This window comes from Accipiter gentilis, chromosome 2 (assembly GCF_929443795.1).
Source record: "Accipiter gentilis chromosome 2, bAccGen1.1, whole genome shotgun sequence".
Classification (NCBI taxonomy): domain Eukaryota; kingdom Metazoa; phylum Chordata; class Aves; order Accipitriformes; family Accipitridae; genus Astur; species Astur gentilis.
The window spans coordinates 40,649,633-40,663,433 of NC_064881.1; the positions used below are offsets into that span (position 1 = coordinate 40,649,633).

The following is a 13,801-nucleotide window of genomic DNA, read 5'->3' on the forward strand; positions in this document are numbered from 1 at the left end:
TTAAGAGTGACAATTTGGAGGGCTTCTCTCCAGAGAGAGGGGTCAATGCAGACAGGGAGGAAAGGTCTCTTCTTTCTGCTGGTTGCTGTTGAGACAGGCAGCATCCCACTGTGAAGACAGTGTAATACAGAGGGGAAAAGCTCTGAGGGACGTCTCAAAGACAATTTATTCCTTCCACCTCCTACCTCAGCCTGGCTCTCTTGCTGAGAGCCTGTCTTCCTTCCACCATCTCTTCCCTGCCTGATTCTCTCCCTCTTTTTTCTTCAGCTCAAGCCCCACTTCTTTTCTTAGTGGGACTCTTCTCCCCATTCCTTTTCTCTTCACAGCTCTTTCCTGTACCTTTTTATCCTCATTTCACCCCTCTTCCCTGGGTGAACTCACCTTGGTGAAGTTTTCTTCCTGGACACAACTACAGACTGTTTTTCTGATGCTTTTCTTCTGCTGAGATGTTGGGAGCAGGACAGCGTTCCCACTACAGTTCAGCCCTTGGCAATATTGTTACCAGGTTCTCTATTTCAAGAGAGCCGAATTTGTTCTCATGAGAAAAGCTTGCTGTGTTTCTGCTTCATCCCCATTGTGTCTGTTGGTGCCTCCTTCCACCATTTCCTTTGGCACCCAGTTTCCCTGCTGCAGAGCTACATCAAAACTCTTTCTCCATAAAGAATTCTGTTTCTCTGTAGCACCAAAAATACCTTCTCTTTGGTTCAATAAAGGGACTTGTCATAGCCAATCATTTTGCTGTATCTCAGCACAATGCAGTATCTGACTTATTTTAGAAGCACGTTCTACTGAGTTTATCTCATTGCTTCAGCACTCTAAGAGATCCATAAATATTTTGAGAACCCAGGAGGTCCCAGACAAATGCTTCCTTGCAAGGTGCTTTCATAGAAGAGAATATTGACTTATCTAGTATTTTACTGACTTTAATTTTTCATTTTGACTAGATTGGGTAGTTATTTTGGTGTTCATTGCAGAGGGACATTAGTGATGGAGTCAAGTATGTTTGTGTTTGTAATCCTATGAAAAAATTGTATTGTCTAAACATTATTCCCTTTTAAAATTACCATTAGCTTCATTTAACAGTTCTTTTGTCGAGCATCAGTTCACAACGATTTTCTAACAGGCATTTTCGTACTTAAATTCTTGAAAGGACCACAGGGTGGCAGAGTGATTAAACATATCTGCTGGAAACAGTTTATTTCTCAGACATAAACAGACCGGAGTTAGGTGAGCCAGAGTAGCTGCTGGTGGTGATTATCCCAGTGGATTTGAGTGATGCCATCGGTTTGTAGTGCTGCTGACATCCCGCAGCACTGGTGGCATCACTGCAACGTGGTGTGCCTGCCGCCCGTGCCCCAGAGAGGCCCGTCCGCCAGAGGAGCAGATTCGCTGGCCTGGCGGGTGTTCCTCAGCCACGGGATGCCTCTGTGCGCCGCACAGCCTCACCGAACGACAGGATGCCATGTGGTTAAGGATGGAGACGATGCTGAAACCTCTGCTTTTTAGAGTGCTTTTTGACAAAGACTGGTTTTTTCTTATTAAAAGCCTCATCAATCATAGGGGAGTACAGTTCTGCAACTTATGGCAGCAGCTGTTTGGCATCCTGTCAAACTGTTTGCATCTGTTCCTGCTACCAGAACCACGCATCCATAGATGACGTGCACGCTGTGTGTTTGTACCCACCACCCGCTCCAACGCCTTGCTGTGGTGCTCTCTCCAGGGCACAGAAGAGCCAGATCGCCTAAGGCAGAGTGTGCTCCACCATGGGCAGCGTGGAAAGAGCAACAGTCAACAGCAACTCGGTCTGAGAAGCAGCAATATGTAGCCAAGGACTAGTAAGGAACAGTGTCTTAGACTGAATCTCAGCTCTTAGGTGTTGCCCCTCAAAGGAGAAAAAAAAAAAAAAAAAGGCGCCTGAGCATTCAGGGCTGGTTACGGTGCAGAGTCAAACCGTCAGTTCAAGCCACGGTGGTTTAAGCAAACCTTTTTGATCTTGTGCATTAACACAGATGTAGCTGGGGGACAGCTTAAGAAGCTGGCTTTTACCACTTAGCTAGTAGGTGTTGCCTTCACACTTGAGATGTGGTTTAGAAAGCAGTTCCTTTTCAGGTCTAACTCACACTTCCCAGCTGACTCACACCTCCCAGCCAGTGCACTAAGCTGGATACTGCAAGAGTCACGGACTACAACCTGGGCTAATCATACGATGTAGATACAGCTCAGGCTGAATGAGTACATAATTGCTATCAGTTAAATGCAGAATAAAATAGAGAGAAAACAAACCAAAAAAGAACTACTGGAAATACATATGCAATCTGGAAAGATTTAAGGTTGCTGCCAGTTTTACAGGTGCTTTTTGACAGGTAGATATTTTTGTGATGCTCAAAATTAGAAATTATTACAAAACTACTGAATATATGAAATAAGAGAAAATAGAAGATGTTCCAGGTATAATAGATAAGTAGAGGGACTTGTGTGTATAGAACAAGTGGCATCACTGTCATTGGGTAGTGCAAAATGCTGGTTTAGCAGACCATGCCATCAACTTGAGTTATTGGCTCTGCTGGTCTGATGTGCGTTTCTGATCTTTTTTCTTATTGAAGCTGTTTGTTTCCGTAAAATATTTATGTGTTCACAGGAGCAAGCACTAAAACACATACGCATCTCCTGGTCATGCTTTAACTGTCAGTCTGCACAAGAATCTCACTGTCTCTAGCCCAGTCAGTGTTTGAACATTTAACACAAAATAGAAAAGCTGGGTAAGGACAGGCTTAGGAAGCCCCTTTCAGATTGTCTCTGCATATCTCAGGATCAAAATGCCTTTTTCTCTGCATTTCGGCTCACTGTTATAACAATTACCAGGTCAGTGCCGCATGAAATATAAGAATCTAAACAGATACGAATCTCACTCTAGTGCTGAAATGTTGGACAGATTATGATAAATTCCTCCTGTTATCTCATCATGGTGGCTTTTGCAGGAACTTGGATGTTATAATAGAAAAAGAGAAGTTTAAAACATACCGATTTTTTTTTGCTGAAAACTTACTAACTTTTCCTGTGGTTTATCACAAGACTAAAATTAGCTCAGCCAGATGCATTCAGTCCTTTGAATCACACAAACACTGATCCTTCTGACTGGTTCCTAGCAGACAACTTAAACTGTTTGAACTTAGAGCAGCAAATGAGCAGCAATGAATGTAATCTATGCACTGCCAAGAATGGGAAACACTATTGTACATACCCTGAAAAGAGGAGGGGAGACTGGACAATACCTGGTAGTTCCTCCGGTTCCCCTTGCCAGGCCTCTATAGCTAAGGAAGTGAACCAGTTGAAACACAAAGTGAGCTCTTTGCAAATAAGCATGGGAATATAGAAAAAAACCAACACACATTTTGTGTGAGTGTTGCAAGAGCTACTTAAATGAAAGGCCAACTTAAAAGCCAAAAAACTATTTTGAATTTGTCTTCCTCAGTAAGAGAGGGACCAAGTATTTCTAAATTTGATGTGTACATAATGCTGGCTCTTATACAAAAGATGTTAGGAAAACCAAAGCTGTTAACCCATCAAACAGCTTACCGGCTAATGCATTTTCTTCCTGAAGTGCTTCACCATCTTTTGCATGAGGTGATCAATGCCTTAATGATTTGTCTGTCATTTTCCTGTTTAAAAAGCTCTAGTCATCCCAGCAAGGCAAAGACAAACAACCTTATATGGGACTCAGGAGCAATGCCATAGGAGAAATGAGAAGTACACACATGAATATTAGTAATTTTTTCATGTGAATGTCTCATGCTAAAATAAGCTTGTGGAAAGTTAATTAGTGAGACTAAAAAACTAATTTATCGAATCTCACATTAATTTATCAAGTCAAAATGTAGGCCACAGATGCAATATACTTTAAAGCAGTGAAAGCAATATTCTTATTTCACTATGTAAATGTTTAGCGTTTCACCACTTGAGCATTTACTCAGTGAGATAAGAAAGTTTATACAAATTACTAGAATGTTTTCTAAAACCAGTACTCTAATACAATGTCGCTATTCATGCATGATGTTCCGCACAGCATCATGACCTTGGGGGTTGAAATGTGCAGCCTAATACCTCACTGCATGCCAGAGAGCCTCCAGCGTCATCAAAAGTCACTGGAAGACACTTGAGCTTCCCCTCATGCCTGTGGTACCGACTCTCCACCAGGCCTATGGGGCCCTTCTTATTCTCTTGATGTGGTGGAGGAGGAGTTTTAAAGTGTCCCAGGGCTCCAGCTCAAAGATCTGTCATGCTCCTGGCTGAGGAATGCCTTACTGTTAGCTAGCTACCTTCATCTCACTTAACTCCAGCCGTGCTAAGGTAAAATGCAAGTATGTATTCATACCTAAAATAGACACCAACTCCTAAAATTGATCCTATATCTATAAAAAAGAAATCAATCTACTTCCCGGAGGTTACCTCGGAGGGATGTCTCTCTCTCTCTTGCTGTCAGGATTTCAGACTCTGCACATGCCGTCCCACCTCTTAGAGGAGCATCTTAGTCTTGGTAGCCAGTCTCCCCTGGGAGGAAGGGTCAAGACAGCTTAATCTTTTGCTAGACCTTATGTTCTATAGCAGTCTGTATATTAAAAACAATATACAAACATCTAACCAGGTTATTTTATGTAATTCATTACTGGCTCTTGGCTGAGATGTGACCCTTTGGGGTTATGTTAATCAGCCATTTTTGGGTGACAGCAGGTTTGGGGTGGCTGTTACCTAATTCCCTCCTCTTAGGCACACTGTAAGAAATTTCAGTACGAACATGTGGAACAAATTGCAAATGGGATATCAGTGCACAAAGGCAAACATGGCTGTGTATAATCATTAAATAATTCAGTGCAGGAAATTGCACTGGCCTGCATTTTCCAAGCTGCAAGAATATGCAAGGAAAGATATGCATTTCAGGCTGCAGTTTGCACAAGCACTCTGAGTCAGGCCAATAGCCTGTCACTGCCCAAAGCTTCTTCCCCCTTTTCCTCTCCCTCTTCCTCCTCTTTTGTTCCTGCTCCCAGCTGCCCAGTCCCACTCCACCTCGGTGTCAGCTCTGGAGCCTGTTGGACCCTACAGCCATCTGCACAGCTCTGCTCACTAGCCCAGAAGAAACTCCCCTCTGCAGCGCTCTTCCGCCTGTTCAGTGAATTGAATTGCAGCAAGCAGAGGTCCTAAAAGTGAGAAAACTGGCATAAGACACATTTTCAGATTGTGCTGAAGAGAAGCACAGTGTTTCCCCTTTTAGTAGTGGTGAACGGCTGAATCAGGCAAACCCAGGTGATGGAGCCGAAGGCTTACCCAGAAATGGTCTGCAATGTACAATAACATTCTCTTGAAATTGTCTTTCCTACAGTCATGTGATAAAGTGCTTGATAAAAATTACTGTGTAAATTCTTTGTCCTAAACATAAGGTCAGATGAGACGGTTGTTTCAATTCCCTTTTTGTTTCCAGCGCTGTGAATCTGTACTTTGTATGTTTGCAGTATGAGTGGAATCAGAGGGTGTTTGCAAGTATTCAGATTAAACGCATGTCTTCTGAATTTACAGCAAGCAAGCTCAAGCTGTCGTGTTCGCTGTCCTAAGGTGTCCTCCCTAGCCCATTTCATGAATGAAGTGAAGGCAGATTCTGTTTTTGTCCCTATGCCACCCATGGATCTCTAGTGGTCTTTGAGACCCACAAAGGGAGGTGATTGTCCCCCTGTACTCAGCACTGGTGAGGCCGCACCTCGAGTCCTGTGTTCAGTTTTGGGCCCCTCACTCCAGGAAAGACATGGAGGTGCTGGAGCGTGTCCAGAGAAGGACAACCAAGGCGGTGAAGGGTCTAGAGCACAAGTGTAATGAGGAGCTGCTGAGGGATCTGGGGTTGTTTAGCTTGGAGAAAAGAAGGCTGAGGGGAGACCTTATCCCTCTCTACAACTGCCTGAAAGGAGGTTGTAGCGAGGTGGGTGCTGGTCTCTTCTCCCAAGTAACAAGCAATAGGACAAGAGGAAGTGGCCTCAAGTTGTGCCAGGGGAGGTTTAGATTGGATATAAGGAAAAATTTCTTCACTGAAAGGGTTGTCAAGCATTGGAACAGGCTGCCCGGGGAAGTGGTGGAGTCGCCATTCCCAGAGGTATTTAAAAGATGTGTAGATGTGGTGCTTAGTGACATGGTTTAGTGGTGGACTTGGCAGTGTTAGGTTTATGGTTGGACTCGATGATCTTAAAGGTCTTTTCCAACCTAAATGATTGTGTGATTCTGTGATTCTGTGAAAGGTGCTCACTAAAACAACTATACTGGGTTGAACCAAAGGTCCATCTAGTCTAGTGTTCATCTCACAAGTGGCTATAAATAATGTTTAGGGAACAGGAGGGAAAGCACATATGAAACATCTCACAAGTGCTTGCCTAGCTTCCAATTATTTTTAGCACAGAGAATTTCCTGAGCTGGATGTGGCCGCTGTCAGCTTAGTAACCCTCTGTAGATTTCTTTCCGAGTACTTGTCCATTTTTTCCTTGACTCCAAGTCCATTCTTTCCCATCCAGAGCCTCATTTGGTAATAAACACTGCAAGTCCACTGTGGACTGTGGGGAGAACCACCTCTTTCCCCTTGTCTGCAGCCTGGCTTCTACTAGGTTCACCCGATTCCCTCTTAGTTCTTCTCTTGGTTCTGAAAGGATGGTCTTGGTCCTGACACGGTGACAATGTTGCAAACACTTAAGCACATCCAGTTTCCATGCTCACAGAGTATGTGCGGGCAGAATTAGAGGCAATGAGTAAGCAATCAAGGTATATCTTAATTGCACGTGTTTGTAAATGAAAACCGTGGTTGGACCACTGCAGACGATGCCTCCGGGACTTTTTTTAAAAAAGGCTGTTGTTTGTTTGGTTGGTTTTTTTCCCCATCAAAAACGTTGACAAGCAGTGCTCACGACCTTGCAATTCACTTCCCATCGCCAAGACTAAATGCTCCTCTGCCCTCCCAAGAATTCTGCATCCGCCGTCACCTGGAGACAAAGAGCTGAGGTGGGCAGGGGACCGATGTCTGAGAATAACCCCTGGGTAGCAGATGAACAGAAATCCGGGCAGCAGGAGGGCAGCAGCAGTTTTTGAGGCTGATAATCGGGACCAATAGCTCTCTCTTTGACCGGCTTGCCCCCCCCCCCCCCCCCTACCCCCCCCCCCCCCAGTATCTCTAAGGAGAACTGCCAAGGCGCAGCTCGCACTACCGGAGCGGGCTGCAGCAGCATCCCAGCGGAGCCGGCGGCCCAGCGCCCACCAGCCCCCTCCCGACCGCCGGTGTCCCGTCCCGTCCCGTCCCGTCCCGTCCCCCTTCCGCGGGGAGAGAGGCCGCGGGGTCTTTGCACCCGCGGGAAGGGAGTCACGGGAGGGGAGGGAGGGCTGCCCTCCTCCGTGCGCGGCCGCCGCCGCCGCCCGGGGCAGGCGGGGAGGGGAGCGGCGGAGCTGCCCTCGCCGCGGCGGGGCCGAGGCGGCCGCCGCTGGTCTCGCAGCCGCCGGCGGGGAGCCGGCCCCTTCCCGCGGGGGCCGGCAGCGCCGACCCTGCCGTGTGACAGCCGGGGGGGGACGCTGCTGCCTCGGCGAGGCTGGCTGCGGCTGCGGCGGCTGCAGCCATGTGTTTCTCCGCCTGCCTGTGACACAATAACACGGGAAGCGGGCAGGGGGGGTGGGGGGTGGGGGGGGATCCGAGCCTGCCGAGGGGAAAAGTGACCTGCCCCGTTCAGGTGAGCCGAAGCGGCGGGGGGAGGCTGCCGCTGCCCTCCCACCCCCGGCGACGGGCTCTGCGGCCGCCGGGGCCGGGCGGGAGGCGCCCCGCCGAGCTGCCAGCGGGGGGGGGGGAGCGCGGCCGGGGGCGGCGGCGGGTCCCCGGTCCCCCCTCACCCGGCGGCGCTGTGCCCGCAGGCCGGCGGCGATGGAGGAGGGCATGAGCAGCATGCAGCAGAAAGCGGCGGAGCTGGAGCACATGGCCGAGGTCCTGCTCACCGGCGAGCAGCTCCGGTAAGCGGTGCCTCTCCCCCCCCCCCCCCTCCCCCCCCCCCCCCGCAACCACCGGCTCCGCTTTGCCGGGGACACGGACGCGGGAATCGGCAGCGGGTCCCCCCGAAAGGCGGGAGGGGGATCTGCGGGGCGGAGGGCGAGGGTCCGTCCTCTCGGGCTTCCCTTGCACCGGAGCACCTGCCCTGCTTCCAGCGCGTCCCCGGGCTCCGGCCCCGCTTTCCGCAGCGAGGAGGAGGAGGAGGAGGAGGAGGAGGAGGAGGATTTGGAGGAGGAGGGGAGGTGGCAGCCGACGCTGCCAGCCCGGGGAGGTAAGTCACCGCCTCGGGGGTCTTCTGCCCCGGGCACCTTTGCTCCCCTGCGTGGGATAGGAGGCGTCTGGGGGAAAGGCTGCAGCACCGCTAAAGGGATCTAGCGATGCAGAGGGAGAGTTGCATCTTTAAAGAGGAACAACCCCCCACAACCCCCCCCCCCAAAAAAAACCAAAGAAACCATAAGCCGTAAAGTGTTTCAGCACTCCAGCGAGAAATAAGCAGAGCGCAGGGAACCGCTCCTGCACAAACGCCGTGTGCTCTCCGGCTCCCGCAGCGGTGCCGGGCAGTGACCCTGCAGAGGTGCTCCTTATTCCAAGGGCTTGTTTTGATTTTGCATCAGCTGGTCCCAGCAGATGGAAGGGGATCCCTACTGTCAGTGCCAGCAGTAATTAACAGTGCTGTGCGACTGGAGTTGTGCGCAGCACAGAAACCGTTAACAAAAATGCCTGACTCAGTTAATTTTTAATTTCTGCGATGTATTTAGTGTGCCATCTGTACCCGTACACTCCAGAGGAGAAAAAGAAATTTTAAGACTTTCAGCCTGTAGATGGAACATCTTGTGATTCAGGAAGAAAAATCCTATTTTTATCATGTGTTATATGTGTAGCTAGAAAGAGACTGTAGAAATATTTTCCCAGTAGTTTTTGCTTGAATTTTCTTTGAACTTTTTGCTCAAATGCCGGACAAACACTGCAAAATGATAGAAATGTTGCTTGATTTAGGAGGTGCCATCGTTGCTGCTAGGACAGACGCTGACATTGTGACTGGTCGGATCCACGTGGTGAGGACCATTGTCACCTTGTGATGCACACCAGTGATACCTGTGTTTGGGGGGTAAAAGTTGTTTTAGTGGTCTGGCTCCAGCACACACCAGTGTGTGCTCTAAGCTTGAGATTCCTCTTCAAAGCAGCCTGAAGTGAAACCTCGGGTGACAGGGTGCACCGGCACACAGGCTCTGCATGGTGGACTTAGTGCAGAGTTGTTCATCCAAGTGCCTGATAAGAATCCTGCTGTTCTTAATTTGTCTCACTAGAAGTTGGAAGATCGAAGGCTAATACAACATTTCTATTAAGATCACATTAATATTTTTATACCCCTCATAGTTAAATGTAAAAGCAAAAGCTTTACAATCTTTCGGGAAGGAGAAGACTGAGGAAATTTCAACAAATCTGGCTCCTGGAATCAGCTCATTAGGCTCACAATCAAGCATGATATTTGTCATCTGATTTATTAAAGTAATGAAGTATGGGGCTGCTTTGGGGCAGGACTATCTACAGATACAAAATAATTATTCCCCGTCCTGTGAAGTTACCTATGGACAGTCCTTTGTGAATCTGTAGGAAGTGGCCTAGATCTCCTTGGACTGTGGTTTCGTGAACAGCGCAGCCTGCATAATGTCTAGCTACTGCTGAATGGGGAGATCCACTCTCTCCCTTTTCCTACTCCCCACTCCCGACTGCGTAGTCCCACCTCCTCCCTCGTGCCGCTTGCATACTTCTTGCACCTTCCTGGGAGCAGATCCAATGCAGTGATCTGCCGGAACCCACAGAAGATAGGTGGTGGGAATGTGGAGCCAGGAGCAGGAAGAGGAGGTAGCGGAGAAGAAGCAAGATCTCCCATTTTGGCAGCAGTGAGCTGTTGGGTCAGCTGGAACCGTCTTGTGAAACTGCACCCAAAATTGTCTCTCTTCCCCCAGTTTTTTGTTAGCTTTGTTCTGTTTCTCTGTCAGGATACTCTATGCAAAGTGTTAGTTGTCTTCAGTTTTCCAGACCATAAAAGCCACCAAATATGCAACAGAAAACTGGCCGGTAGACAAGTTTTAGCCAACCCTGCATTTAAAGCTTCTCTTTTCCTGTCCAAGAAAGGTGTCTAATTGTTAAGGCTAAATGAAATTGTGGAGGATTTTCAGGATCAAAGACAGGCTATCTCGGCGGCCTTTGGGGCAGGCAAACAGACGATAGAAAACCAGCACACGCACTCAAGGAAACATACTGTACTCTATTCTTAGTGATGCTTACAAATGCCAGATAAGCCCCCAGCGGGAGTGATGCCGCCAGACAGGTGATTATGTGTGTATTTGGGTGAAAGTGCATATGAGCAAGTGTTGCATACTGCAAGATGAACGCTTAGGAGTAAAAGTGTAAAACGAAACTGTGAGCATGGTGTTGCTTACACAAAGCCAACCGAATGTAGGTATTTAAAGCACTCCTGTACTAGACCAAACAGTGCATGTGCCCAAACTCAAATACTTATGAGAGGTGCTTGATTTAAATTCCTTACAAAGTTCCTACTGCCAGTCTTACCCCAGCCTCACACATTGCCTCATAGCCCCCATTCCTGTGGCCTGTTTGTTGCACATCTGTCCCTCTCTGGCAGGGACTTCTTCATGCAGTAAGGGCTGAATTCATCTGAGCAGCACCTGGGCAGGCCTGGCTTTGCACGCTGGCAGTGCTGGCAGCGGGGATGGAAGCCCTGTGTCCCCTTCCCCTCCCCAGGCAAGTGCAGGCTGGCTAGGGGAGGGAGAGGAGGAGGCCAAAGAGTTTTCTCCTTCTTGTTACTGTCCTTCAGTTGCTTGTGATCTGTGTTTCTCCTTTGCGAGGTCAGGAGCCTCTGCCCCGGTGTGTGCTACGTCAGCTGGCAAATGCTGGCTCTGGGCTTGCACCCACCACCTTCAGTCATGAGCAGTTTGTGGGAGTTGAAGCAGTGATGTAAATCCTGGTCCATGGTTGGCGTGATTTATGGAAAAAGAAACAGGACCTTGAACTGTATTTTAGCTAACGTGGTAGATTTTTACATTCAGTAGCGTCCTCTGCCTCTAACCCCAGTAGCTGGCTGAGTGAATACCTAACTAGCTCTTACTTTTGGTTAATGGGAACATAACTTTTAAAGTGAGGACTTCTGAAGTTTGGCTCTTGATAGGCCTTTTAATTATCAAGCTGACAGCCATGAAACAAAGCAGAAGATCTCAGCAGCGTGGCACTTCAGGACAGATCCTTTGGCAGCTTCTCTCTGCCATGCAGAAGACTAGGAGGAGCAAGGCGAGAGCTGCGATGGGCACGATCCAGCTGTGGGCTTTCCAGGCACCGACAGCCCTGCAAGGACAAACTGCCTGACAGCTCCGAACACCCAAACCCCCAGCTCTTCCCTCTGTTCTGCTGCAGTTTCAGAGACCCTATAGCTGTTCAGTGGTGAGCTCGCTCTTTGGAGGATGCCTGCAACAGAGCTGCCCTTAAAAGGCTCCGTAAATTACAAGTGAGGGGTATGGACCCGTCTCCTGAAGAACCTGCGAGCTCTGCTCGAGAGGCTCACGGGGCCTTCAGCTTCCTTGGCACTGGGAGAGCCCTTCGAAGCCTCCCCCCGGCTACGTCCCTGCCTGCAAACACTTGCCTGGGGGCAGCCCTGGGGAAGCAAATGGCCCTGAGCTTCCTTGGTGTCGCTGGCTGTGCCTGAAGGAGGGTGTCACAGCCTTAGTGCCTTGGATAGTCATTGTTGGAAGCATAATAATGAGAACGTATAACAGCACTACCGAAGTCAACAAGAATTTTATCGGAAGCAGTGCGATTCCAGGCTCATTTCCCTCCTGGTCGAAGGGAACAGGTTATGCCCGTTTCAGCACTGTTTGGGTGAAGGATTAAAGTATATCTGCCTGAGTTTGAGCATTAACTTAGTTAGAGCTGAATCTTGCCTCTGGCAACCAAAAGCAGTTTCAATGGGCATGTTTTGATATACATGCATGCTGGCTGCCTGTCTTACAAGTCAGGGGCGTCTGAAATCTTCCTTGTCTGCTAACTGGTTCTTGATGCCAGATTGTCACCAAAATCTGGTACATCTTCCAAGAGTGCCTCATTTCTTGCAGAAAATATGCCTAGTCATTCAGGGTGTCTTCAGGCTTCAGTTGTCCAAACAGCAATATTAAAAGAGCACCTCTTTTTTTTTTTTTTTTTTTTTTTTTTTTAAAATCAGAAATTGCAATGGTATATATGGTGCAGTTCTCTGTAGTAGGTGTAACTTGAATGACATTTAATGTCTCTGCAGACTTTTGGATACCCCTTTATCACCAGCCTTTACAAGAAGCAACACCTTTGCTGATTCACACTTATGTTAAATAGTTGGATAAATAATTAGGAAACTTGTTAGATGAGCCAGTGGTTTTGATAGAATAGTTCTTATAATTCAGCATCTTCTTTCTTTCTGCTTAGGGAAATATGAAGCATGTTTCTTAGAGATTTTTCTTTCTTTCAGAAGAGACAATGCAAGATATGGTTCAACAGAAATTTGTTTGCTTTTTTATCAGAGTTTTTATATGAGTTTCATCTTACAAAAGAGGTTTTACATGGTAACCAGCTAGACATTTTGAAGCTGCAAGACATGTCAAAACCAGTATTCACTGGTCTTCCAAAGGTCTCACTTCAGGAAGATTATCACTTTAAGAAAACTTCTTAACATATTGGAGTGCATAACTTTCAGAGTCATTAACTTCTGAAGGGTGATAGCACCTACAGGTCCATAAATGTTTTTCTTATTTTGAGCAATAAATAGTCAACCTTTTTCACAGTGGTAAGGTTCAAAAGTTCATTGGCACTCTTAAGGTGCAAAGAACCCAGGGCACCTAACAGTAACAGTTTCTAGAGAAATATAATCAAGAGACCCTTACTGCTAATGTATTGCTACAATATAGAAAAATATTAACCATATAATTCCATAATTTATTAAATGCTATCACTGTGTTCGAAAGTATATTAACACTCTAGTGATGCACTACTACAACTGTGTAAGCTTATACGCTCAAAGGAATGTAAGGATTTATGATACAAAATTGTCTAGAGGTCACTTCCTCTCAAGTCAGGTCCTCACTGATCTTCAGATATCAAACAAACCTATATGCCATTTTTAGAGACAGAATTCATTAAGATGAGATTTTGTAATCTGCCTAAACCAATCTAATATTGTACTTCCACCTAAAGGGATGATGTGTTTTTCTACCCCCTGCACCTTGTTCTTGCAACCTCCTTAGTTCTCCACCAGTGGTTGCATTTCCCTTAGCCAAGAGCTACTGATCGGGCTCAAAGCTAACCCTGAAAAAAATAGTTTTCAGTTATCTCACTTGAGAAGGCTCTTGTTTGCTGACTTCTTCAGGGCAGATAGGACACAGGAGATTGTATCATCAGATCTCTGTGGAACAGGGTGCTCAAGAACTCTCTGTCCAAATAACTTCACTTACATTAATTTGTTTTCCAAAATCAAGCAACGAAAAAATTGGCAATATCTTCTCTGTGAGGTTCCACCAGAGTAATACACTGAAAGAAAAGGTTTCAAAGTGAAGGTTGGTAGAGCTGCAAAATGAAGTGCTGTGAAGTCAAGAAGTTTCCCACTAACTCTACCCTATCACAACACTTTCAATTATATATTTTAATTAATATAAATTATTTTAATTTTATAAAAAGCATGTGCTTCTCAAATTTATATGTTCATTT

At 47.0% G+C, this 13,801-nt stretch overlaps 1 protein-coding gene across 1 annotated transcript in view; it reads left to right on the top strand.

The window, feature by feature from the left end:
- Positions 1 to 7,697: 7,697 nt before the first annotated feature.
- Positions 7,698 to 13,801, top strand: part of DEPTOR (DEP domain containing MTOR interacting protein) — a 77,870-nt gene continuing 71,766 nt past the window's right edge. Inside the window, exons 1-2 of the mRNA XM_049824834.1 lie at positions 7,698 to 7,742; positions 7,921 to 8,016. Coding sequence (XP_049680791.1) covers positions 7,931 to 8,016 — 86 coding nt within the window. The 5' untranslated portion in view covers positions 7,698 to 7,742; positions 7,921 to 7,930. The remainder of the gene's footprint in view (positions 7,743 to 7,920; positions 8,017 to 13,801) is intronic.